Source organism: Carassius auratus, linkage group LG44F (genome assembly GCF_003368295.1).
Source record: "Carassius auratus strain Wakin linkage group LG44F, ASM336829v1, whole genome shotgun sequence".
NCBI lineage: Eukaryota > Metazoa > Chordata > Actinopteri > Cypriniformes > Cyprinidae > Carassius > Carassius auratus.
The window spans coordinates 5906192-5934125 of NC_039298.1; the positions used below are offsets into that span (position 1 = coordinate 5906192).

General features: G+C 39.1%; 1 protein-coding gene across 1 annotated transcript; it reads right to left on the reverse strand.

The window, feature by feature from the left end:
- Positions 1-21208: 21208 nt before the first annotated feature.
- Positions 21209-22932, reverse strand: LOC113068408 (transcription factor HES-4-B-like). The gene is made up of 4 exons (XM_026241188.1): positions 22580-22932; positions 22308-22403; positions 22115-22202; positions 21209-21998 (listed from the first exon to the last, which is right to left on the reverse strand). Exons 1-4 carry the CDS (start codon positions 22685-22687, stop codon positions 21415-21417), a joined length of 876 nt encoding a protein of 291 aa, XP_026096973.1. The 5' UTR covers positions 22688-22932; the 3' UTR covers positions 21209-21414.
- Positions 22933-27934: the final 5002 nt, after the last annotated feature.

Here is a 27934-nt window from a genome sequence, read left to right on the forward strand (position 1 = left end):
ACACCTGTGAGAGCTTTCCAAACACATTTTTGTGTTTTTACTTAAATTTTTACATTTGTTTTATTACATTTTTTTTACATTGCATTTAAATTTGGCAGGTGGATTCATCCACAGTGGGTGAAATCACGCCTCAATTTATCTGGGGTTTCTGCGGGTCCTAAAAAGTACTTGAAGTCTAAAAGGGCCTTATAATTCTTATAATATATAATATAAAGGTCTAAAATTGAAGCAGAAGACTTAAAGCCATGACATTAAATGTTGCATGCCCTGCAAAAATATATGTTTTTTCTTTCATGTGTAACTTTTTTACAAGTATGCTTGAGACCCAAAAGTGGAGATATTAAGTATTGTTTTCTGAATAAATTGAATAAAATTAAGTGAATTTATGCTTATAAAAGGAAAAAATATCAGTGAATGGAAAACTTTTTTTTCCTTTTGAATTAAGTAGATTTTCTGAGGCCATTGCAAGTTATTGGTCCCATTTTTATCATAATTTCACTTTCATTTTGATAAATATCTCAGAGAACAAGACTTATATTGTAACGACAGATAAAAGAGGAGGAAGCAATTGCAGGCGATCAGATGTAGTTTATTGAGAAAGAGAGTCCAGGATGTTGGCAATGGCAAGGAAGGTCTACGGTGGCGTGAGAAGAGCTGGGGGGTGAAGTCGGCGGTGCAGGTGAAGGTGGTCAATGGTTGAAACCAGGAACAGACCGGAACACTGACACGAGGACGACAACACTTAATCCACTCCAGCACACGAACACGGAAGACGGTAATCCAACTAGGACACGAAGACATGAGAGAGGATCTGACGACAGAGAGAGAGCGAGGTGAGTATAAGTAGCTGAGGTGTGATGAAGATCAGCTGGAGCGAGACAATCAACACCCAGGTGATGACAATCAACTAAACGAGCACATGGAGACAACGTAAGTACAAAAACAATCACAAAACATGACACGGAGGAAACACTGGATTTCCTACCATGACAGTACCCTCTCCCCTAGGACGTCACCTGACGTTCCCAGCCTGCTTTACCTGTAGATTGTAATCATCTATAAGGTGGTGATCCAATATGTCCCGAGCAGGAACCCAGCTTCTCTCCTCCGGACCGTAACCTTCCCAATCCACCAAGTACTGAAAACCGCGTCCCCTCCGTCTAGAGTCCAGAATACGATTAACCGAATAGGTGGTCTCCCCATTAACGAGACGAGGCGGGGGGGGAACCGGAGCAGGCGGATTAAGACGGGAAGAAATCACCGATTTAATTTTGGACACGTGGAACACGGGATGAATCCTCCTGTACGCCGGAGGAAGGCTAAGACGCACGGTTACCGGATTAATAATCTTGGTAATAGAAAACGGGCCAATAAATTTGGGAGCAAGTTTGTTAGAAACGGAACGCATAGGAATATTCTGGGTAGAAAGCCACACTCTTTGACCGACGACGTAACGGGGAGGCTTCGACCGGTGGCGATCGGCCTTAGCCTTGGTGCGCGACCTAGCCTGGAGCAGAGCTCTGCGAGCTCTGGTCCAGGTTCGGTGACACCTCTGGACTAGTGCGTGTGCGGAGGGGACCGAAACCTCGGATTCCGTACTGACAAAATTAGGTGGTTGGTACCCTAAACTACACTTAAATGGAGACATGCCCGTAGATGACACTGGCAAAGAATTGTGTGCGTACTCCACAACTGAGAGTTGCTGACACCAGGACGAAGGATTATTGGAAACCAAACATCGCAAAACCCTCTCGACATCCTGATTGGCTCGTTCGGTTTGACCATTGCTCTGGGGATGGAACCCGGAAGAAAGACTAACAGTCGCTCCTAACAATTTACAAAATTCTCGCCAAAATTTGGACACAAATTGGGGACCCCTGTCAGAAACCACGTCTGTCGGGAGGCCATGTATGCGGAAGACGTGGTCAATGACTGCTACCGCTGTTTCCTTGGCTGAAGGTAATTTGGGCAAGGGAATAAAATGAGTCGCCTTCGAGAACCGGTCCACTACGGTTAAAATCACCGTATTGCCTCTAGAGGGCGGGAGGGCGGTGATAAAATCTAGCGAAATGTGGGACCAGGGTCTTGAAGGGACAGACAGCGGTAAGAGTAACCCCTCTGGAGGTCGATTGGAAGTCTTACCAATAGCGCAAACTGAACAAGCCAAGACGAAATCGTGGACGTCACGAGCCATACCAGGCCACCAAAATCGTTGCTTGACTAGAAATCTAGTTCTACTAACCCCTGGGTGACAAGCAACACTGGAACAATGACCCCACTGGAGAACGTCTGACCGTAACCCCTCCGGCACAAACAATCGGTTCGGTGGGCAACGAGCCGGGGGCGTTACCCCTTCTAAGGCGGTCAACACCTTCGATTCGACCTTCCATCTGAGCGCGGAGATAATGATGGTCCCCGGTAAAATGGGCTCGGGAGTAGCAGTACGATCGGAACGCTCAAAAAGACGGGATAAAGCATCGGGTTTGATGTTTTTGGAACCCGGCCGGTAAGAAAGTGTAAAATCGAAACGACCGAAAAACAATGCCCACCGAGCCTGCCTGGAGTTAAGTCTTTTGGCGGTTCTAATGTATTCGAGATTCTTATGGTCCGTCCATACAATGAAAGGTACACCCGACCCCTCAAGCCAGTGACGCCATTCTTCCAGTGCAAGTTTGACTGCCAACAACTCTCGATTGCCAATGTCATAATTAACTTCTGCAGGAGATAAACGGTGAGAATAATACGCGCACGGATGCACCTTTCCGTCTGAGGATGCGCGTTGGGATAACACTGCTCCTACCCCCACCTCTGACGCGTCGACCTCCACTATGAATTGACGTGAGCGATCAGGGGTGACGAGAATGGGAGCTGAAACAAAGCAGCTTTTCAGTTTGGCAAACGCAGCCTCAGCTGCGTCTGACCACCTGAACGTCAAACTAGGGGAGGTCAAGGCGGTCAGAGGAGCGGCTAGTTGGCTGAAATTGCGAATGAAACGCCGGTAAAAATTGGCGAACCCCAGAAATCTCTGCAGGACCTTGCGAGACTCTGGGGATGGCCAATTTACCACAGCCTTAACCTTCTCAGGATCCATGCGAACACCCTCAGTCGAAATGATGTGTCCTAGAAAAGAAACAGACTGTGCATGAAAAACTCATTTCTCCGCCTTGACAAACAATCCATTCTCTAGCAACCGCAGAAGCACTCGTCGTACGTGTTGCACGTGTTCCTGGAGAGACGAAGAAAAAATCAATATGTCATCCAGGTAAACATATATGAACAGATCGACCATGTCTCGCAACACGTCATTAACGAGTGCTTGAAAGACTGCCGGCGAGTTGGTTAGCCCGAACGGCATAACGCAGTACTCAAAATGGCCTCTAGGGGTGTTAAAGGCAGTCTTCCACTCATCCCCCTCCCTGATGCGGACCAAATGATAAGCATTACGTAAGTCCAATTTAGTGAAAACGGACGCTCCCTGCAACCTCTCAAAAGCTGAAGACATAAGCGGTAAAGGATAGGTATTCTTTACCGTTATGTTGTTCAGCCCTCGGTAGTCAATGCAAGGTCGCAAGGATCCGTCCTTCTTTCCCACAAAAAAGAACCCCGCCCCCGCTGGAGAAGAAGAAGGGCGGATAAACCCCGTTGCTAGAGAACTGGATATATATTTCTCCATGGCCGCCGTCTCTGGAATAGACAAAGAATATAACTTGCCCTTAGGCGGAGAAGTACCTGGCAATAACTCTATCGCACAGTCATAGGGACGATGAGGAGGAAGAGAATCAGCACGAGACTTACTGAACACCTCCTTCAGGTCGTGGTACTCCGCGGGCACGCTAGCCAAATCCACTGCTTCCCCCTGAAACACAGACTCAGAAACATTAACACCAGCAGACAAAAGACAAGACAAATGACATTCCTCGCTCCAGCTAACCACAGATCCAAGGCGCCAATTGATCCTGGGGTTGTGTTTCTGAAGCCAGGTGTGACCGAGAACGATGGGGGATTGAGGTGAGTCCGTGATGTAAAATGATATCTCCTCAGTATGGTTGCCAGATGTGGTGAGGGAAACAGGTAAGGTGGTCTGAGTGATGACTGGTAGTCTGTGTCCGTTGAGAGCAAAGGGTGCAATGGGGTGTTTGAGGGAGGTGAGAGGAATGTTAAGCTTACAAGCGAACTTGAAGTCCATGAAATTAACCTCTGCCCCAGAATCCAACAAGGCGTGATGCTCGAGTGCGTGGGTGGACCACCGTAGACTCACCGGAAGGAGTGTCGATGTAGATGAGGTCTTCCTGGCAGAGATCCCACCCGATAGTAGCCTCCGTTTTACTATCGGGCTTGGTCTTTTACCGGACAACGCTGGATGTGATGTTCTTGACTGCCGCAGTATAAACATAGTCCCAGGGATCTCCGCCTGATCCTCTCCTCCCGGGAGAGCCGAGCTCGCCCCACCTGCATGGGTTCAAGATCTCCCGGTGGGCTGACCGCAACATCTGAGCGCTGATACTGAGCCTCCGGTCTGTTCGCGAGAACTGTTCTCCCCCTCCGTCTGGCGGCTTGATCGAGTCGATTGTCAACTCTGATGGTGAGGTCAATCAGACTATTGAGAGAAGTGGGGAGCTCGACGGCGCGGATCTCCTGTTGGATGCGGTCAGCCAACCCATGCAGGAAGTGATCCCACTGCGCCTCTTCGTTCCACTTACACTCCGCCGCCAGGGTGCGGAACTCAATCGAGTAATCGGAAACGGACCTTTCCCCCTGACGTAGGTCCGTGAGAAGGCGAGCCGCTTCCCTCCCGGCGACGGAGCGGTCGAAGACCCGTCTCATCTCTTCCGAAAGGGCGTGGAACGAGGCACAGCAGCTGTCTTGGTTCTCCCACACCGCCGTCCCCCAGAGGGCAGCCCTTCCCGTAAGTAGTGATAAGACGAATGCCACCTTCATCTCCTCGGTGTAGAACGTGCGGGGCTGCATGGCGAAGTGCAGAGAACAATGAGACAGAAATGATCGACAGAACTCTGGCTCACCCGCATATTTCTCCGGGATGGGGAGGCGTGGTTCGGGCTGGGAAATCCCCCCGGAGACGATCGGCAGTGTGGGTGGCGTGGGAGGCGCAGCGGGTGACGGTTGTTGTTGGTGTTGCGTCTGGAGAGCGAGCTCGGACACCTTCGTCACCATTGCTTGGAAGGCTCGACCCATCTCATCTATCGCCTTGTCTTGGCGATCCATACGACCCACAGCTCGTTGCAGAAATTCTTCCAGATGAGATGGGGAGCGGTCGCCTGCTGCTTCCATGATGGTCAGATCCTTCTGTAACGACAGATAAAAGAGGAGGAAGCAATTGCAGGCGATCAGATGTAGTTTATTGAGAAAGAGAGTCCAGGATGTTGGCAATGGCAAGGAAGGTCTACGGTGGCGTGAGAAGAGCTGGGGGGTGAAGTCGGCGGTGCAGGTGAAGGTGGTCAATGGTTGAAACCAGGAACAGACCGGAACACTGACACGAGGACGACAACACTTAATCCACTCCAGCACACGAACACGGAAGACGGTAATCCAACTAGGACACGAAGACATGAGAGAGGATCTGACGACAGAGAGAGAGCGAGGTGAGTATAAGTAGTTGAGGTGTGATGAAGATCAGCTGGAGCGAGACAATCAACACCCAGGTGATGACAATCAACTAAACGAGCACATGGAGACAACGTAAGTACAAAAACAATCACAAAACATGACACGGAGGAAACACTGGATTTCCTACCGTGACATATATATATTCAGATTGATTCATTTTAGTCATTTTCACTGGAAAACAAGACAAAAATACTGAAGAAGAATATCTCTGGGGAGGTGTCTGAAGGATTTTTGTAATTTTTTTTTTTTTCAGATTTATTAAAAACTAATGGAGATCAGTTGTAGGCTGCATTTTCTGTAGCTTCTAAGAAGAAAACTCCACAAAAGGGGAAATACAAAACAGAAAAGCTGCCCATTGTGAGAGTGGTCTCAGGGCCGTCAGGGGATGGGAACAGTCTCTTTAGCAACAGCAGAGAAACAAGCACACGGACGGCTGTAAAATAAGCCAGTTTTGTGAGCTTGGAAAAATGCCGCTCAGACCCCAACTCATTAATGAGACACTGAAGAGATCAGGATTTATGGCCTGCTACAGAAGCACAGACAAGAGCACTAGAAATGTGTCAAACTAAACCACACAATGAATTCTAACACGCACACACACACATGAAATCTTGAAGTAAAAAGGCTGGATTTGGGAAGTAAAGTGGTATGATTTCATAATATGATCACATTCACAATGGCACTTTTTTTAAATTACAAATATTTATAAAAATCAAGTGTACAGTGTGGTTCAAACATATGACTTTACATTCCCCTTTAAACCTGACAACACTTGTTGGCGCTTTTAATATTTACAGATATTTGTTCTTTTTTTCATTATGCTCATGTAACTATTTATTTTTAGATAAATACAAAATGATACAACAAAAAAATCTAGCAAGGGTCTTCCCAACTATTTTGACATTTATGTGACAATTATACATGATTACATTCAGCCTTAGAGATAAAAATGTATCTATAAATGACAAGTATCTGAATGAAAGGCAATGTTTCCACCTCTGATCCTCTTTAATTACCCTGTTAGTGTGAAAGTCCTTGTGAACAGACCCCTTTAAGTGGCTAGATATTATAAATCAATGACGTTTTGTTATTCTGTTCATTTAAACAAAGGGGAGACGCATAAAAAGCCATTAAAATGACACGTGGATTGGCAAACAAACTGTTTAATTTGTGTCTGCGCTGAGGAGACAGTGACATCGGGGAAAGGAAATTTACATCTGATTTGAGTTTAATGGGCCGAAGCGGGCCAGCCGCCTGGTCTCCATGGAAACCAGTCTTTTCTCAAGATTTCAACAGGCCAAAATGTTCCTTTTTTTGTTGATTTCAAATGTGTCATGTGATCCCAATGGGGCAGGAGCTTGTATGTATCAATTTGTTTCTGTTGCAGGGCCTGCAATAGCCCAGCAATGAATATATGGGCTATTGAGTCCAGCCACACAATGGCCACAGCTGATTCGGTTGCCACAGAGACACGCCCACACAAAGCCCAGGAATGATGACATATGGTCTCAACCCGTCTGGTCAGAAGACCCCCAATAGCCCTGACTGCATCAGATGACAAAACCCTCGAACAGGCCATTTATCTGTGCCTACTCATTTCATGCTAAAATAAACTTTTTATAAAGTTTCTACAGGCCATGCACAAGCCACCATGTAAAGAGAAGAATTCATCATTAAGTGATTAACAAAGGCTTCTTTTCCACCTGTTCCTACATTTATACGGACATTACTGACAGCTTGTTCCTTTTTAGAGTATATCAACAGCAATGTAAAGATAGATAGTCTGAAATGCTGCTTTTGTATTATTTATGTGTTATTTATGTTATTTATTTTAGTATGGAAGCCTGTTTCCACCATAATAATAAATAAATAAATAAATAAATAAATAAATAAATAAATAAATAAATAATAATAATAGAAACTTTTTTCACAGAATTCACAGAAGAAAACGCCAGAATTGTGAGATGTAAACTCAGAATTGCAAGAAAAAGTCTGAATTCTGATTCTTTAACTCATAAATATGATTTTATATGTCACTTTTTTTCTTTTTCTTTTTTTTTCTCAGAACTGCTATTTGCAAAGATATAAACTCAAAATTATGGGAAAACAGTCATAAATGCAAGAAAAATAGGCAGAATTCTGAATTGAAATCTTGCAATTCTGACCTTTTTTCTCAAAACTGTGATCTCATTTTTTTCTGAGAATTGTAAGAAACAACGGAATTTGTTTCTTACAATTCTCAGAAAAAAAATGAGATCAAAAAGTTGCAGTTTCACAATTTGTATTTTTTTTTTATTGCTTATTGGTAACAGGATTCCATACATTTGACTGAAACTGTAACTGTTTATAAGAAATAATTCATTACTGCTGTAATAAACCTCTCAGATTCCTGAAACATGTCTTCTTCTGTTTTAATTCCGTCCTAAACGAGTCAGTGCAGATCAGTCGCAGTTATGCCAGCCTTTCCCATGGAATGATAAGACAATTGCTAACATACCATTAAATGCAGTGGGTGCCAAGCATCTGAATTCTTCAGATGGTTAAAGTGGAGCAGTTCACCCCCTGGAGTTTGTCCAGAAATGTAATACTTTAATGGTCACAGAGAGAGAGTGAACATAATTGTAAAGAAGAAGCAAGAGCATAACAACAACTAAAATTAGAAAAAAAAAAACAAGTTATTACATGGATGCGGTTTGACTAAATTACTGAACTATATATATGAACTACAATAATAAATATTAAGACATTAAGTTTGGAAGCTCCTCTCACCCCCCAAAACACAGCTCTCTCCTGAGAACAACTGTTAGCTGAATCATGAAATGCTATTTTAAAAATGTTTTACTTAAATATAGGCTGAACAATCAACCATATTGAGAAAATTAAACACTGATCAATTTAGCAACTTCTAAATAACCTTAAGAAAAGCTAAAAGAATTGAAAAGCTGTTTAAATTTAATTTGTTTCATTTTTTGTTAATTACTTAAATATTGATTTTCAGTGATATTTTATGTTAATTTATTTTATGGGTCTGGTGATCCACAATTCAGCAGTCTCTTACTGATGTCTTAGATGCACTTTCAAGACTTTTAAAGGCAATTTATTAAATCTGAAACAACAAATCACACTTATTATTTATAATTTTGTCTTCTCATTTTGCACTGAATGGGTGCATAGCCTTTTCAGTACTGTCAAACTATTCAGCAACCCCTTACCTTATTAGACTTTAAAAAATAATAATTTATGTAGTGTTTTTCTGTGAACTGCTCCTTTAAGAGCTTACTTGTGGCATTAACTTTGATTTGCATAATTAATCCTCTGAATTAGACAAGCACATGAATGAGTGACAAGGTAACTGTGGTTGCACACTGACCCGGAGCTGAATGTGAAAACAACGACTGAATAAATTAGCTTTCTCAAAGACAAACAGCAAAAAAGCCGATGCGGTTAATAGTTATTGACCAAAAACGTATTTGCATTTCGCAACATTTTTTTTTCAGCAACTACAGAAAAACACATATGAAAGGGAGAATAAGGATGGAAATAAAGAAGAAAAAGTTAAAGTATTGTGAGGAAGTGGCACAGTTTCGCTGCTAACTGGATTTGTGGAGATAATCTGAGCTTGAATAAGACATCTCATGAGCTGTCCCTCTGGATTACTCGTTGAGAAAACTTGGTGATGTCATCACAGACTTTTGTTTCATGGGGGGCTGGGAGTGAACACTGAATAGGGATGAGAGCCCTCTTCTTAAACTCCACATGACACAAGGGATATAAAATGAATTAATGAAAAGAAAAGCAAAAATAAAATAGTGACATGTAGACTAACCAATTTTTTATTTATTTTTGTGCTCTATGAAACCACTATATAACTTGATCAATGTAGCCCTATTCACGAATGAATAACTCTTATGAGACGGTTCTTTTAAATTAATCAAAACATATTGCGTGAAACTTTATGGCGTGTGGACACAACAGGAAGCAAAATATTCCATGCAAGTCTTAAAAACGCCAATGCGCAGTGTTCTTAAAGGGATATTACACCCAAAAATGAAAATGACCACATTATTTTAAGCCATCCTAAGTATATTTGACTTTCTTCTTTCAGACGAATACATTGAGAGTTATATATATATATAAAAAAAATACCCTGGTTTCCAAGCTTTATAAGGGCAGTGATTTGCAGATTTTCAATATATTGTAAGTGTGTCCAACTGGATAATCAGAAGTTATACATACACTTGTGGTTTGCACATCATGCAAAGACCAAAAGTGTAGTCTGTAGTCTAGGAATGACTGTAATAAGTCTCTCATCTCTTAAACATGATTTTTAGTTTCAGGTGTGCATGTAAACGTATGATTTCCGAACAAATGAGCTGGTTCTTTTATTATTTAATGATTGGTTCAGAAAGAGCTGTTTGAGTCTGACGAATCCTTCAATTTGATGAATGCGCTCTGAACTAAATCAAATCAGAGCGGTTAATGAATCATCAACATCTTCCACGCTGTGTAAAGGGCAAATGATTATTACTTTCAGTCAAACCCCTATTGAAATCAATCAGGTTTTGTGTCAGAAAGATATATTGAAGCTGTTTTCTTGCTAAAATTCTGAAAGTATATGTTTGTCCAAGACCTGTATGAGTAACAAATCTTAATTCAGCTGCCAACAGAACGGAGGTGAAGCAGAATGGATAAGGGTCTCTTCTGCTTATTCACATTCTTTATTGTATATCCCCAGATGTTTCCTCTGCTGGACAAAAGTCAAAGTTTCTCTAGGTTTCATGGTGTGAGGCTGAAAGAAGCATCTTCCAAAAGAAGTCCATTTATTCACCAGAAATGACAATGCTCTCTAAATATGTCTTGTTAACCATGTTCCATCACTTTAGTTATCAGTGCTCCTGTCTACTGGATGGCCGCATCCATTGATGGCTTCTCAATGGCCCCGGTTCCAGGCAACTCTCAACCAGTTTAAATAAGAAGGGTCAAGGACCCAAAATGCCCCCACTGTCCCCTTGCCACACACCCCACAGGGAGCAAACAGTCCCTCAGGAAGTGACCCAGTGCTGCCGTCTGACAGTTTATGTATTGATTTGTCATAAAATGGAAGACAATAGGCTGCTCAAACACGCTTTTGTAATCTTCTAAATCACACTTTTTTCTCTAGTATAAATAAAAGTCCATCTAAGACTGTCTTGAATTTAATGTCCGGTCTCAAAATAATCCACAGGAAGTGCGACATTCCAGACTGATAGTCCCAGCGGTACAAAGCAGCATACAAACAATAAACTCTCCCTAAATCGGAATCACCTCAGACATTATAGGAAGTGAGAGGCTGCAGAAGGGTTGTCTTCCTCTGATGAACTGTTGTGTCTAAGCTTGTTTGGAGCCGGCCATGGAAACATGGAGGCTATGGCAAGTGGCCACATCAAAAGAATAGGATGTTAAATGTGATAAACAGATACTGGAGAGCTAGACCCCTGAAAAATGCAACAAGTGCTGATGTCAATGTACGGAAGCCATAGATCTACCAAACAGGAGTGCAGCCAGGCAGACAGTGGATAAATTGGTCCACCTCCAAAACAGCACTTACATGAAAGTAATCGCACTTTTATACCCAAGATTGAAAAAGACACTGTAGAGAGAGGCAAATCCACTTCACACTGATGAAGACTCCCAAATGTGGCCCGACCATGAACAATGAATGTGATTAAAAGCAATTCAAGTGTCAAATGAGGAAAAGACAAAGTCATACCTTCGGTTTGACTGACGTCATCACAAAAAAGCATTTGACCTGAGTGATTTGTCACTGGAGAGAGATGGACACAAAGAGGTATTGATTGGCTGGGGAGAAAACGGAGGACACAATGTGGTAGTCTGCAGGATCAGTGAAACAATCAATATGGTGGTTCTGCTCCAGGGATCCTCTTCACCAAGGCAGTGAGGCAGGAACCAAAGAGCAGCACACAAATACTTACACTCTGAGCGGAAACCCTGAGCGGTAACTTACATTCTCATACCCACATACACTCCCATGCATGCAAACAAACTGTCTCCTAACCACAAGCGAAAACAAGCTTTTGCGCAAGTCTTTTAAATTCAAAGAGCACTATCATGCCCCAAAATCATTCATTTTCACTCATGTTTCACATTCTGATTTGGTGCTTTTCTCTGTTATGACTCACGGTGCGGTTCATGCCCTTTGGTGAGGAAACTGACAGCAAGTGAAAATAATAATCTTTAGCTTGCTAAATGTTGAGTTATTCCGGGAGTAAATATGAGATGATGAAACTTTGAATATGAAATATGAGATACTTTTAAAAGATCTGTCTTCTCCTACAAATGCCTTCATTAATAGATGTTGCTATGTTTGCTTATCCTAATCTTGTTACTTTTGTCATGGGTTTGTCCTATGATGAAAGAAACCTGGTGAAGGCATCGGGCTAATCGTATAAATTAGTACTGTAATGAAGTTCATACACCAGAACAGGGTTAAATATTATTATAATATGTGCTTTAAGTAGATGATAAAAAACTATTTATAATTTAGCAATCATGTATCCATATTATCATGGTATGTATGCACAAAGAAGAAGAGAAAGGTTTCAAAAAGTCTTTAAACCAACACATAGGAAATACAACCACAGGGTGTCAGGATCTCTTGCTGGAGTGCCCGTGAGCATTAACGAGACCAGACAAAGAATGAACGAAAGGGTACAACTATATACGACTTTTGAAGATTAATTGAACACAGATGAAACAAACAAACTCAGGATGACTGAAACCATAAGGACAAAGGAAGAGCGGGAAATACAAACAAAGTAATACATGAACTAAAGAATTACAAACTAAAAGTCCATGAACTAAACTAAACTGAACATAAAGGTGACATATGACTACTCCTTCCGGCAAGATGTGACCTCATGCCATAACAGAACAACAATGGGAGGGATGTAGGGGTTTTTGGAGGTGGACGAGGAGATGGTAAAGGGATGGTGAGAGGCTGAAGTGAAGAGATGGAGGCAGGATGTGATGAAGGGAGGAGACAGGAACCCAGGAGAGGTGATGATCAGAGCAACCAAGGAGGTGTAGATGGTGGGACGATCCAGGGAGGAGCCTAGAGTAGGAGGAGCCAGGTGGCACTCCAGAGTCCAGCCAGGACTGGGGCCATGGTGGAGGTAAGGCTGATGACACCAAGGGGCCGGCTGATAGAGATAAAGCTCATAGAGGGGGAGCTCTGGAAGGAGATGTAGAGCTAAAGAGCCAGGTGACACAGAGGGCCAAGGTGGAGTCGATGGCTCCTGCAACAGAGGCGGAGGTCATCTTTCCATCCCCTCGTACTCCACTAATACTCCCTCCCATTTTTTAATGTAACACTCCAAAATTTGTATAAAAAATGTTAATGGTTTTATTAATATTTTAAAGTAAAAAGTTAGCAAAATCAACATTTACTAAGTCACTAGTAAGGAATAATTCACCAAGGAAACATGATTTGGAGAGTATCACCATGTATTGTTTGTTTGTGTGTGTGTGTGTGTGTGTGCCCAGCTGGGCTCTCATTTCACCCTACCATTCATCAGCTGCTTTTGTTTGGAGTGAAGCCTTTCTCTTATTGACACTTGACTCAACTGTTTCATGCATGAGAATCAACACCATAAAATCTCCAAGTGCAGGGCACACTGCAACAAGTAAGACAAGTAAACTTTACCTTCCTATCTGAAGAAAAGAGACAAGAAAGATCAAAAAAAAAAGAAAAAAAAAGACAAGCACTAATAATTACGAGCAGCCCCATTCAGACAGAGACCTGTCACAGTCTGAGTCAAGAGCCTTTAAAAAGGAAGATCCACATGAGGCTGCATGATAAAGAAAGGAAGAAAAACAGTTTGATCTTTTGACAAGCTGAGGGGAGGGAAAGTGCAGGATAAGAAAGCTCCCATACACCTTTTCAAAAGCTGGTAACATCTGTGAGAAGATTTGCCTTGTAGTTTCTCTTTTACTTTTCTTTGTCACACACACACTAGCAACCCTGCTCCTGGTAGTGCCCTTCCAGATACCAGGAGGACATCCTGTATGAGGACAATGAGCCACACGACTGGATAAGTGGAGAGATTAAACTGCCTGTGCAATCTATCATAAACACACAGTTAATCCTTGTGATCTGAACACGGAGAACATCAACAGATGGCTCTTTAGAGGTGAAGTCTGTAATCTGTTGTGCCACTTGAAACAAGTGGAAACACTTTACCTTTCAAGGAGAAAAAAATAATAATAATGGGTTAATATAAGGTATTCATATGGAAATACTAACTTCACCTTTAAAAATATAATAATATAATAAAACAATTTATATATAATAACTACTTATGAAGTTAATATAAAATTATGTTTTTAAAAAGTCAGGTCTGCTCCCAAAACTGCAAATTTTATTTAATTTCTTTTTAATTTAAATTTCATTACAAGAGCATTACAAAAATATTTTTTGTAAATAAATAAATGAAATAAAATGCACACTTCATTTTTATAAATGGCTTTTTAAAATGTTAAATAAATAAGTTCTTACAAAAAATTGGCCTAGGAATGAATGAATTAATGACTGTGTCTCACCAAGATATAATACAAAACCCACACAATTTAAACCCACAAATGAATTGAATACTTTTTTCCAAAAGGTGGCCCATAAATAAACAAACAAATTAAATGAATGAATGACTGTCCCACTAAGACATAATAAAGTCTATATATATATATATATATATATATATATATATATATATATATATATATATATATATATATATATATACATTTTTATTTTTAAAAATAAATTAAAATACAGAACACTTTTAAAAGAACAGGACAGAAGTCTGATGTTGCACCAGTTTTTTCAAAGTATTTATCTTGTTTGCAGCTTACATCATCAAAACACCCGACGGAAACTCACTGTGCCATTTGCGTTAACGTATTGTTCTGCCTTTTGTTGTTTTGTTTCTTGGCTTCACACTAAAATTACAGTGAAGATCCTGTGTTTGACGTGAGCACACACCACACACATACATTCTCACAGATGGTTTGAAAGGACTGACATGAGTCAGAGTAGTGAGCAGTTACTCTCAGGTGTCTATCTAGGGCATGTCTGAGCTTGTGGTGAGGCAGCGGCTGATTCACCACCCATGCAGGGGCCAGACTTCCCACTACCACTAACTGTGCCCTCAAAGTGACCCTTATGTGCTCGCTGCCAGTCTGGAAAAAAATAAGAGAATCGCATTTTCCTCAAATATTAAAATGATGTCAAAATTTTAAAATATGCTGAAAATAAAACGGCATTCACTGCAAAGAGCACAACTGGGATAAACAACTTACAAAAAAAAAAAGTTTTATTATCGGTCTTCACAAATTCCATTGAACAGTTACCATTTGGAACATAAACACTTAATGTGAACATGACTCACTGGGTTTCCTGAAACCCAACTTCAATTAAGTGTTTGTCCAAATGTATTACTGAGCTCAGCAAGCACAGGAAATGCCATGCTGAGAGGACTGTTTTCACTACCTCAGAAATACATCCCACAAACATGCAAGTCTTCAGCACACTCATTTCGAGAAAACCCACAGATTGTGCCCTCTGCTTGACTTTTCAGTTAACCATTTGTCATCCACAAGGTTGTACAAAGTAATCAGAAATTATAGTGTAAATGTTAATAAATGTTACTAAAATAATGTCGAAGGATCTATTAAAAAAAACACACACACACACACACACACACACACATATATATATATATATATATATATATATATATATATATATATATATATATATAAACAAGTAATTGTTCCATTGTACTTAGGTTTGAAAATATATACTTATTTTTATTTAGAAGTAAATATCATCAAATCATTTACCTGTTAAATATTTAATAGTGAGGCAGGTGAATGTAATTGTTATAGATATTTGACTCTTTAATACAGTTAATTATACAGTGATAATCACCAACCAATTTTCCACTTTTTTTTTTTTTTTTTTTTTGGGTTGATGGTTGATGATCACTGTATAATTAACAACATTAAAGTGCAATACTGTATATTAAGGCATAATGCTACACTCCACTGAAGACTGGAGTAACATTTTTAGATACATATAAAAATATTTTTTATTAATATTCCACACTATTTGAATATTTTCAGTATGTGTGCATGTGTGTGTATGTGTTTGAGTGTTTAATCATTACATTAACTAAATAAAAATCTTGAAAATGTCTTCTCTGCAGTGTGTTTGTAATATAAGAACTTCACTTAAAATAGTCCAACAGCTGACCAGTCAGATCCTCATAAATAAATGGACTTCAAGATGAGTAAAAACATAAATAAAAAGCATGTCCAAATTTAAAGTCAGTCTTCTTCAAGGCCACCAAGGAGATGGGATTATAAATACTTGGAAAGACCTCCTGACTGTCAGGGGGTGGTCCTTAACATTCTCCCTTGGAATCTATACTATTCGCAAAGGCTTCAAAGACTGCCAAAGCACCATGACTTGAAACCATAGATTGTGCTGAAAAGCAAAACTTGGACTCAGAAATATGTCCTGCAGACAAGTGACAAGGGTCTGCGGACCTTGCGGCTCCTTGGGCTGTGATATCTGATAAGGGCCGGCAGTGCGTCCACCCTCCCCACCACACGACTCCTGCTACTAGGGAAAGATAGGCCGCTTGCTATTAATATCAGTGGAAGAATGGATAAACCCCCAAAAAATAAAATAAAATTTAAGAATAATTGTTAACATTTCTTGATTAACATCCACTAGAGATTTTTAAAGGGATAGTTAACCCAAAAGACTTACTAAATACTTACTTAACCTCATGTTGTTCCAAATCTATATGACTTCTGTAAAACATAAGAGCATTTTATTGACTTCATTGTATGGTCAAAGAATATATATATATATATTTCAAATATTGTGTTTTGTGTTTGTGTTCCAAAGAAAGTAAGTCATACAGATTATGAATGACATGAAGGCAATTATCTAATGACAGAATTGTCATGTTTGGTTGAATTGTCCCTTTAATGTCTTCTTAAGGAGTTCATGCATTTCACATGTGGGGATGTTGGGATGAGGAACTAAGTCTGGGTCTCCAGGAACATTTTGCTGATCACTGTGTCTTTCATGACTTCTTGGGCAACAGGTGCTGAAGGAGAAAGGAGTGTCACACTCATCTGGTTTCTTTTCTGGACCACAGTGCCATTGCCCCCCCCCCCCCACCTTTCTCCCATATCAAGAATGCTGAGCATTTCCCCCTTGTCCTCATGAGTGTGACTTTGAACTAGAATAAATTTAGACAGGATTACTTTAGTTAGCCTGTTTTGTTGTGAAGGCAAAAGAGGAAAAAATTATACACAAACACACACAACGTGCATACAAATAGATAAATATATTTATATGTATTGAAAATTAATCTATTCTCTATGATTCTACATCAACTGGTCTTCTCACCTCTCTTACATAAACCTAATTTCATATCATTAAATCATAATCAAATATATCTGTGTGGCACAACACAAGATGTTATTTTCCTCCTTGTGGTAAAAAAGGACACTACATTTGGACACCACATTCACAACATTGCTGACCAGTACTTTCCAGTCATAGCATCATGATGCTAATGTATTTTGTTGTGTTGATATAAAATATTGTAAGTTTTTGAGACACATCTGGCAAATAAACAGTTCAAACAAAAATCAGAGTCCATAAAAATCTAGCTGGTCCATTCATGGAAGGTTTAGTCAAAAACTAAGAACAGCCTGCTAATGAATCATCAGCTGGTTGTATTTAGTATTTGTGGAAATGGTCTGACCTCAGAAAAAGGCCCTGCAGACAAATGAAAAAAAAAATTATAAAATGTGTTACGTTTTTAACACTTTTTTTTATTGCGGTAGTAGTGCATCCTGTTTTTTTTAAGCAGTCAGAAGTTTATTCATCATTCAACTCTATATGAACAACCCCTGTACTACGTGTGTGTGTGTGTGTCTGTGTGTATGTATAATTTTGACTGTATTTATTAGAGCCAAACTTTAAAAGAATAGATTCAGTGGTGGAAATGAAAAAGAAATTTACTGTGTGGACTCTATCTTGGAGGGGAGGGCTAGGAGGGTCACTTTAGATTACCTTTAAAAAAAAATAAAATGGGATTAGGGAAGGATAGCGAACCAGGACTCAAACTCGGGTCATCCAAGGTGAAACAGCGATGTGGTCGTGCTGCTGCGATATTTGTTGACTATCAGAGCCAACACGTTAAATTTATTTAATGCTTCCTATATAAAATATAATTATTTTTTTTTTTTTTTTTTTTTTTTGAGACAGGCACTTTACAGGTCAATGAATAATGCCCATTAATTATGTGTGACAATGACAATAATTAACCTTCCGATTTAAGATGATATATGACTCCTTACAGTGATTTGCAGGGTCACCCTTTGTATTTTTTTAGAACCTCATTAAATGTCATTATGCATGTTAAATTCATATTTATATTATAAATCTTTACATTTGATGAAAACAATAAATTGAATTAGAATAATAAGCCACAATCAGGAAGAATAAGTTACCATTCAAATGAAATCAGTAATACATCTTCTATAGAGGGGGCACAGCAAACACAAAAGTGGCATTTAGGTATATTTACAGACTGTTTAAGGAAGATGAGTTTAATTTTTAAATAAAAAGTTTTGAACATATGAAATACTAGGCTAAATTATTTAAATAACTGGAATTATTCTTCAAAAATGAAACTAAAACTGCCAGTAGGTGACGGTAAGTCACATTTTCTTTGTAACTGAATCATTCATTCAATTGATTTGTTCAAACAGCTGATTCATTCAGGAACTATGCAAGTCTTTATGAATGGGTCATTGAATCTTGACTAACTAGATTCGTTCAAAAACGCACATTCATTCATAAGAAACAGCGTTTGCTTGGAGAAGTGCAGTGACCTTGTTTGGAACTATTGAAATAGAGCACTTAATATTAACTTGTTGTTTATTGAACTGCTGTATAAAATCAATAACACATTTGTAATCTTTCTTTATTGAAAAGCTGTCACTCATGTCAGTTTATCGCGATCTCACAATCTTTTGTTGTAATCAGTGAAGCTCTATGGTGCACAATGAATCTTATTTACATTGTGTCTCTTTTTTATTTATTTAATTTATTAGAAGATAACCATGCACTGAGCAAACATCCAGTGTTTTATGTTAACATTCTATCCGTATCCAAATCAAATTTTCTGTTGTTGCATATGTTAAAGATGTTCAGATTTTCGGCAAAAAACAACGGATTACCCCAGATAATTGATCAGTCTTTTTTCATGTTCTGCTCTGTGAGGAACAGGGCCATTGCATTGGCTGTGATCTGAAGGTATAGGCCTATTATGGACAATCACAAAAGTCAACATTATGCGGTTTTTTTATTATTATAATAATATAGGCCTACTGTGCACTTATTTGCAGAACTCAGATAGCTTTCGTAGGTTACTGAATGGATACAATTTAGAAATCCCTTTCATTTCACAAAAATCGAACCAGTTAGTGCTTCCGCGAAGTTGCCAGTCCTGAATACGCCTATATTAAATATAAAAATAGTAGCATAGCCTACATTAAATAAATATGCTATATCAAACAAATAAGAATATATGTCCTAACCCCCAGAAAACATGTCCTCAATATTCGAAATACTCATAAATCTGCCATATTATGTTTTTGCTTCAAACGCGATTGTGTCACCAGGTTTATGGACTTGTAGATAATACTTAAAAAAGAACAATGCATCTTTGAGAAGTCCTCCTGTTGCTTCAATAGTCTCTGTGTTTTGAATCTGGCCAGTGGCTCTTGTAATTATTGGCTCAAAACTCTAAAAGCATCTTGGCGGCCAGCGTGTGTGCCTCTTCACCTCCAGAGGGGCTGTGCGGCCAAAGCACGACCCGGCCTGCCAGCGGGGATTTACGGATTGGCGCTCTGCCCGACCGCAGGCAGTCTAGTTCGCTCGGTTCTCACGACCTCAGCACCACAACGGCATCTCTGAACTATTAACTCAGACACGCAGGCAGAGAGAGAAGCCACGGAGCCCACACACTGCCAACTAGTGTTTCAGCAATGCACGTGCGAAAACAAGCTTTTCTGTGCGATTTAGATTAGCCCCGAGGGTTCTGAACAGTGTACGGATCTTTCAATGAATTTCGGGGGGTCTGTTTTTTTTTTTTTTTTTTTTATTAAAACAACGCATTATTTTTGTGATATTTGTGGTTTATTCCTGTTTAAAGCTTGTAGTTGAGTTTGTATTAAAAATAGGCTATACAACAAACCGTCTGTAGACCATAGACTGTATAAAAACAGGTTTAGACTTCCCTTTTGACTTCGTGAAAAGAAAAAATTCAATTTAAGGGTGAAATTTATGACCACTCCTGACTCGGCGTGAATTAAGTAAATCACAATAATAAAGCAGATAATAAATATTCTAATACAAGAACATGCTGAAATTATCCTACTTAGTGACTTGTTAATAAATAACTTCCCAAAACCCGTACAGCATTGGTTTTAACAAGACGGGAGTTGTTAAGTGGGGAAACCCTCTGGCCGTCGGTCACCAGGGTATGTAACACAATCCGAAAACGAAGTGGGCCGCTTACTGCAAGTGGCAGACACACGGCAAACGCCATGCCGACAACCCAAGCGACACGTCTCGCAGTTCCGGAGCTTACGCGCAAAGGGAAGATAAGTTTACATCCAGGGAAAACTTCGACTCACCTGGGGAGGCCTGCATGTCAAGCTGCCTGTAAAAAGATATATGATTTTTCATATTCACATTTTAATTCTATTACATTTTAATTAGGAAAGAGGTTTGGCGTTATAACTCATTAGTTTAGTCAGAAAAGAGGCGCGAAACTGCCCCACGCGCTATTCAGGTATCTAAAGCGGCTTGTACACAAAAGGAAGAGATTCTTCCATATTCTCTTTTCACTGAGGCAATCTGTTAGTGACCAATGAATGGGGGTTTAGGACTTCTTAAAGACACCGCTGCATACAGGATGAGACCCTTTTCAGATGTTTAATTACCTTTTTGCAAAAGAAAAGGAAAACCCCCTCGCACTAGCTTTCACTTTAGAGTGATCTATTCCCGCCAGAAGTAGAACTGATCCCGGGTAGCCAGGTGACGTATTTGAGACTTTAAATTAGAAAAGGGAAACAGCTGTAATAGAAAAGTTTTATGCCTTTTATTTAACACTGCACTTAAATAAATTAATGTTTAATAAAGCGTAAAATCTTTATGTTGGCTATAAACTGTCACTTGTCAATTGAAAGTAGGCTATAAAGCATCATAATGTAAGAAATATCAAAAATATAAATAATTTGTCATTTATATTACTCCATCCAATATAGGCAACCTATTACAGATTTACATTGACTGATCTTTAAAAAAGAGCCTGAACACGACAGATTTCGTTATTTTGATTTATTCATCATGAAAAAAAAACCAATACGAAACCTTTGGCATGATACAATCTTTTACAAACTTTGTACAAAACTAAATTCTTTCATTTAAAAAAAGTACTTTATAAACATTAAGTGTAATGCTGTTGAATTAACGACAGCATATTCATCAACAACATCCAAATATTGGAATCAGCTAACAAACAACAAGACATACGCCTTGTTCAACATAAGTTCAAAAAGTCCCTTAAAACGGAACTGAACATATATTCTTCATCGTGAAAAACAGTTTTAGAAGCTCGTATGGGATGAGCAAGACTACCAAGGTCTCCACACCGGCTCATTGCTTTCTGCTCCGGCACTAACACCAACGGGACTGATGGCCTGTGAAACGCCTGCGAAGGAGGTCATTCCCTGGACAGGAGATGCCAGCGTGGGAGCTGAGCTGGCCTGGAGGGGACTGGCGTTGACAGTCACTGGAACACTTGCGTTTGCGTACAAAGGAATGACCGGTGTTGAAGCAGAAGCGAAAGCTGGGTTGGGGATAAGGAAAGCAAACTGTCCATCAGTAGCTGGCACCAGCTGGAATCCTCCAAAGACTTTGGGTGAGACCGCTTCTGATGGACTGAGTTTGGGGCCCATAGAGGCGCTGTTGATCGGCAAAGTTGAAGGAAGCTGCACGTGAAGAGGCTGAGCCAGATGCGCCTGCTGAGCTGGGGCAGGCTGTGGGTAGTTCATGGCCATCATCTGTCCAAAACAACCGGACAGGTGGTTGAGAAGTCGCGACCTAACCTCCGTGTTCACCCCTTCGCAGGTAGAGAGAAATCGAGTCACCTCGTTCATGCACTCGTTGAATCCAGCGCGATACTTGCTGAGGACGTTTGTGTCAGCTGACAGCGCCGCTGCAAAGCAAACGTAACGTTCATTAACATTGTCTGTTTAGGAAATTCACTTACGTTTTTTAATTAGGCTATGTGTTTAAAGGTCCACATTTTAATAAATCAGACTTATAACTTACCAGTCATCTGAACACGTTGCAAATTGCGCAGGTGCTTAACTGTCATCTCAAGAATGTCAGCTTTCTCCAATTTAGAGTGTCTGGAGCTCTGTAAATGAGAAGAACTGATTAGGATTTTTTTTTTTTAAATGAAGATTACTTATTTATTGACACATGCAAATAATAGACCTATTCATATAGCTACACAACTTACATCTTTTTTAAGAGCATCAAGAATAAGTGTCTTCAGCTGTCCAAGGCTCTCGTTGATTCTCGCTCTGCGGCGTTTCTCCATGATTGGCTTTGAAGACTGCAGAAGAAATGCAAAGATCATTAAATTATATAACAAAGACGCTACTTTTTATTTCCCCCCTTATATTTACTGGAATTTATTTATTTATTTATTTATTTTGGAAATGACAAATGACATTTGTCTAAACTGAAATACAACCGCAAAAAGTGTCAAAACAATAAAATGATATTTACCTTTCTGTGCTCGCTGGCATTCTTTGGTTTGTCCGGAGTATGAGATCCACTGGCAGGGGCACCAGCTATAGGTGATGCAGTCTGCTTCTCCATGATATCGGCTGGCATGATCAAAACCAAAATTTGGGTCCGATGTGAGCCAAAAATTGTTTATATTCCGTGTGTGGATTTTCAAAACACCGAGACGGAGTGTTAGGATTAGATGCGGAGCGTAGACAAGACCTCGGGATGTTCACGAGAGGGAGTGTGAGTCCCTCTTATCAGCTATATGACTTATAGTCTGCAGACTGTCATATGAGGAAACGAGAGTGTGTGGTGTAGCGCTTCTGAGGGCAAGTCGAATCTCCCACTGCCACACGCCAGCGGTATTTATAGATAGATCGCATGCTCCCAGTTCGTGTGAAACCTTCTCTGCATTCTTTCCCACACTCGCTTCAGCCAATAGGCGCGCGGACTCACCCATTGGGCGCGGGCAGACTGCTGATTGGACAACACCCCCGCGGGCTGTCAGTCACGCGCTGCTCAATCAGCCCTGGAGGGACAAACAACAAAGAGGCGAGTGCAGTCGGCCTGGCTGTGAAGTGATAAGGGGAATACTCTTGCTATTCGCCACCAACGTTTCTTCATAGCCGATTCACGTATTTCTGCATTCAGGCACTGCGCGACCAACATTCCTGTACACTTGATGTCGGAATGGTTAAACTGATAAATCATGTAATTTTATCAACATTACAAAAACTATAATTTTATGCTTGAAAAAACTTTATCAGATATGTCCTCCTCGAATTACTATGATTTTACTAGCATTAAAAGTATTACATGCATCTTGCAATCTAGCATTAAGATTGCATTTAATTGCACTGGATTTCGTTGAAAGGTTTTGCATTGAACATTTTGTTCTTACTCTCTAAATATTTCAATCTTATTAATTTTCTGTATTTTTTATATATATATTTTTTATATACTGACTTTTTACCACAGTGTAACATCCTGACAGCATTTTATATTGTTTAGTTTAATCGTTCGTGGGAAAATGTTCGTGTTATATATCAGAAATACGAGTCTCCGGTCGTTTTAGAATGAAAATAGAACCGAGAAAACTTAGAGTATCTAGTTGCGCTTCAAAGAAGAAAACAGCTGTATAGGCACGCGAGGCGGTTCGGAGCTGCACGCAGGAAACCAATGGGAAGCTGGCTCCTTTATGCAAATAAAGCGGAATTTCGTCTTATTGGCTGGGTGAACATCTACGCGTCAATCATTCCAGCAGTGCAGGAGGCAGAGAGCGCGCGGGGGAGGTGCCTTTACATCTGTCCGCGTGCCAGCCAGTCTGCGCGCCCGCTCGTTGCACCCGTTTGCACCGCTGCGTCCTCGGAGCACGTGCCGTTTCTAAACTCTCAGGCTGCGGGGTTTAGAGAGCGAGCTTCGTGGCTGCGATTGTTGTTGCTGAATTATGAACTCGTGTTTTTCTTTCTTGGCAGGACACTGCTTAAACTTGTAGGAGTTTTGCTAATGTTTGTTGTTGGTTCGATGCAAAACGACTGGGAAAAATGCAATACTGTTTTAGACTTGCATCTATTAATCTATGCAAAACTAATGCATTGAATAAAATTCAAGAAACACCTATTACACCCTCAACTATAAGTTTGTATTTCACTTATTTAAGATAATAACTTTTGGGGGGTTTCTGAGTACTTTTTTTTTTAAAGTAAAGACACAGTTAAAAGAAAAACGGGATTTAAAACGCATTGGCCCATATTAATTGCAACCATCTTAAACTTAAACATTAAATTATATATTATTTAGTGTAAATATTTTTTTTGAAAAATATAATTTATGAAGATCAATGGAGATTTTATTTTGCCGATAAGATGCTGTTAGGGAGAAGTCATTTATTGGTGTCGCGCGCCATCTATCGAAAATTTTACTAGAACTTTAAACTGTCAAGTGCGATAACATATCTGACCACGAGGTGGAGCACAGCGGTAACCCAGTCTATACCTCGATACAAATGACTAATTACATCAGATGATTTGCAAGTAACAGACATACTCAATTTTTGAAATCTCATATTGTTCACTTTGCAGAGTCAATATATTAAAAAAGAGAAAATACTTCCTACAACATTGCCAGAGTTTTGCATCCCAAAACTATTAAAACAGCGATTTGCAATATTGTAGTGAGTTAGTAACACATAATAATCATAATAATGTATATTAAATTACATCAATTTAAATTAGCATGAAATAGGACTGCCAGTGTAACAAGTACTACAAAAACTCATCTAATTAAAGTCTGTCTTCTTCTTATATCTAATAAGGTAGAGAAGTCCCATAGCAATGAGAATTTACTAAGTTTGTTTGGCTTGTTGACCATTGTTTAGGGACTCTTGTCATTTGTTGCCAAGACTAGCTGGGGCATGCTGGAATCCTGTTTGCCAAGGATCCTGAGTTCTCAGGGGCCAGCTGTGCGTTCACCTCTTCACATTTGCCCTGTTTGCTTTGGGATTATTACATATAATCCTGCTTTCTGTATGTGTTAAACCTCCATAAACAGAGCTTCAGAGGTTACTTAGATGGTCAGGACATACATTTTATTGACCCTTTGTCCAAACATTTTAAGATATTTTTTAGAATTTAACAAAGGTCCCAGAAAAAAGTTTCCTGGATACTGATCACTGGATTAATAATAATAATAACAATAATAATTATATATATATATATATATATATATATATATATATATATATATATATATATATATATATATATATATATATATATATATATATCACAAAAATAAAATTACTGTTCTTCGAATTCAGATCAATGGATTAAATTTAGAATAACAAGGAGACCATTATATGTTTGTGGGATGTGTTTGACTTTAGCGTACAGGATAAACTTTTTGTCTGAAAGGAAAGGAAGATGAAAAAAAAGATGAAGGGATTGTGTGTTTTGTAATAAGACTTAACACTGACCAGCAAACTGTTGTCCAAAATCAGAGAGTGCACAAAGTTTCTTTGCACTGAAGTAAAGTTAATTTGTTGTTGGTTTATGAGTCTCAGTCCCCAAATCTGTTCACAGAATGGCGAGAACACAGTCAATTATGTCTACATTAGCCACTGTTGTCTGGCCAATCCCTTTACACACTCTTTACACACTCTTTGATTTTATACATTTTTGATGCAAAGAATTGAATGACAGCGCAGAATATTGTTATGAATGTTATGATGAAAACAGTGTAGGCCCTATTAGATTGTAAATTCACATGTGAAAAAAATAAGCATTTGAATCGAGTATTTTGTAATACAATTAAGTATTTTGGCTTCAGTTGATTATTTTGACTTTCTAAATCCTTTGACTTTAATTTAGTGTTTTGGCTTTATAAAACTTCTTTTATGAGCCGCACAATCAAGAAATCAAATGTCACACTGACCTCAGTGAATGTTTTTGCATTTTGAATTCTCTCATCATCAAAAATACTGAAAAGGAAAGATGATGAGAATAACTGGGGGACCACTGAGATCTGTCTTTGTCAGTGCTTGAAGTTCCTCTCTTGGCCTCTTGTTTTGCTTCTAAGTTGTTCTTCTGGTAGAACTTTGTATCTCTGTTGGTAACATTGAAATATGTGACGCATTAAGAAAAAATAAAATAAAATAAATAAATAAATAATAAAAATAAATAAATAAATAAAAAGAAAACAGTTTCCCATACGAACCTGGAGCTACACCATACAGGGCTTGTGCTAGGTTTCTGAACTTATTCTGGGGTACTTAAGTTGACATCATCCAGATTCCAGAATAAGAGAAAATATTGACAAAAGATCTAAAGAGGGAAGATCTTGGCAGGGAAGATATCTTAAACACACTGTTGCTAAGGATTTCTGTAAACCAAACGTATTAAAATACATCAATGTGTCGGATTATATTGTCTGAGTTTATCATCTTTATTTCTGGCCCTGTGGGGAGTTTTTAGATAGAATCCCACATTCAATTCTTAAAATATTGAGATATTTTTTACTGGAGTGTTTGAGTCAGGATGAATTTAGTCCTCAGGGCTTCAACGTAAAGTTCTAGCAGTGGTGTGACATGAAGTAAAGCAATTTTTTTGGACTTTTTACTTTATTCAGTCTCATTGTTCTTATACCTGCAGAAACCTTGGATAAATTCTGTTAGCTTTGCTTCAAATGGATCGTTGTCATTTCACCATCTGCGGACCAGCATGTCCTTTACAATGTGTGGTATTCATTGAGACTCTTTGGTGCTCTTAGAGCAAGTGAGAGCATCCCCCATCCCCTAGCCTTTCTGACCAATTCATGGCTTTCTTCTCTTTTTTAAGAGGCCGTTGATGAGGTTAGCCTAATCAGATTAAGTCAATTCACATTGGTTGGTATAGTTTGTTTTCCCTCAGAGAGCCTGCTGATATCTCCAAATACTTCTTCTTTGAGCACTTTTCATTGTGGCTTCCCCCCAAAAATCTTTTGAGAGTGAGTTCCAATAGAATCTTTTATAAACCTCGGTTCCAGACTGATATGGGTTACTTGGAATGGGTCACTTCACTGCAATGCTATAGGACCAAATGCGTAAAAGCTGTGCAACGACACTTTTGATCATTCTTATTGATGTCGATGTAAAAGGGTGGACCGAGACAGATTGTGGAAACACAAAATGGCAAATTGAATTCTGAGAATCGCTGGAACCTCTAATTTAATTCATAAATAAATGTTTGGAGGAGCTTACAGGGACTACAACGCTAATGCAATCTTTTCTCATTTTAAAACAATGATATGGCTTCAGTGCCTTTGTGGTTACTTGTAGCTCAGTTCGGCTACAATCAAGAGGCTAATGTTCTATTAAACAGCAATATGTTGATTATAAGCTCATTTAGGTTCATTTGAATTGTACAATTGTTATAGAATTGCTGACAGAAGAAACTAGAAAACAAGTAATGCTTTAAAAATTATTGGAAATAAACATTGTTGGTAGATAAAATTTTGAGGTTTCCAAAATTCTAATATTTAAGTTTAAGCTTCGGGGTCAGTAAGATTTTACATAAATATATATATATATATATATATATATATATATATATATATATATATACATTTGTTCAGCAAATATGCATTTAGTTGATCAAAAGAAAGATTGAATACTTTCACAGTGTTACAAAAATAAATAAAAATTAAATTTAACATTCAATAAATTCAATTAAACATTTAATTTGAAAAACATTTTGTTTAATAAATGAAGGCTGTTCTTTTGAACACTCTATTCATTAATCAATCCTAAAAATAGTTTCCACAAAACTATGATGCAGGAAAACTATTTTCAACATTGATAAATAATGATTATAAATA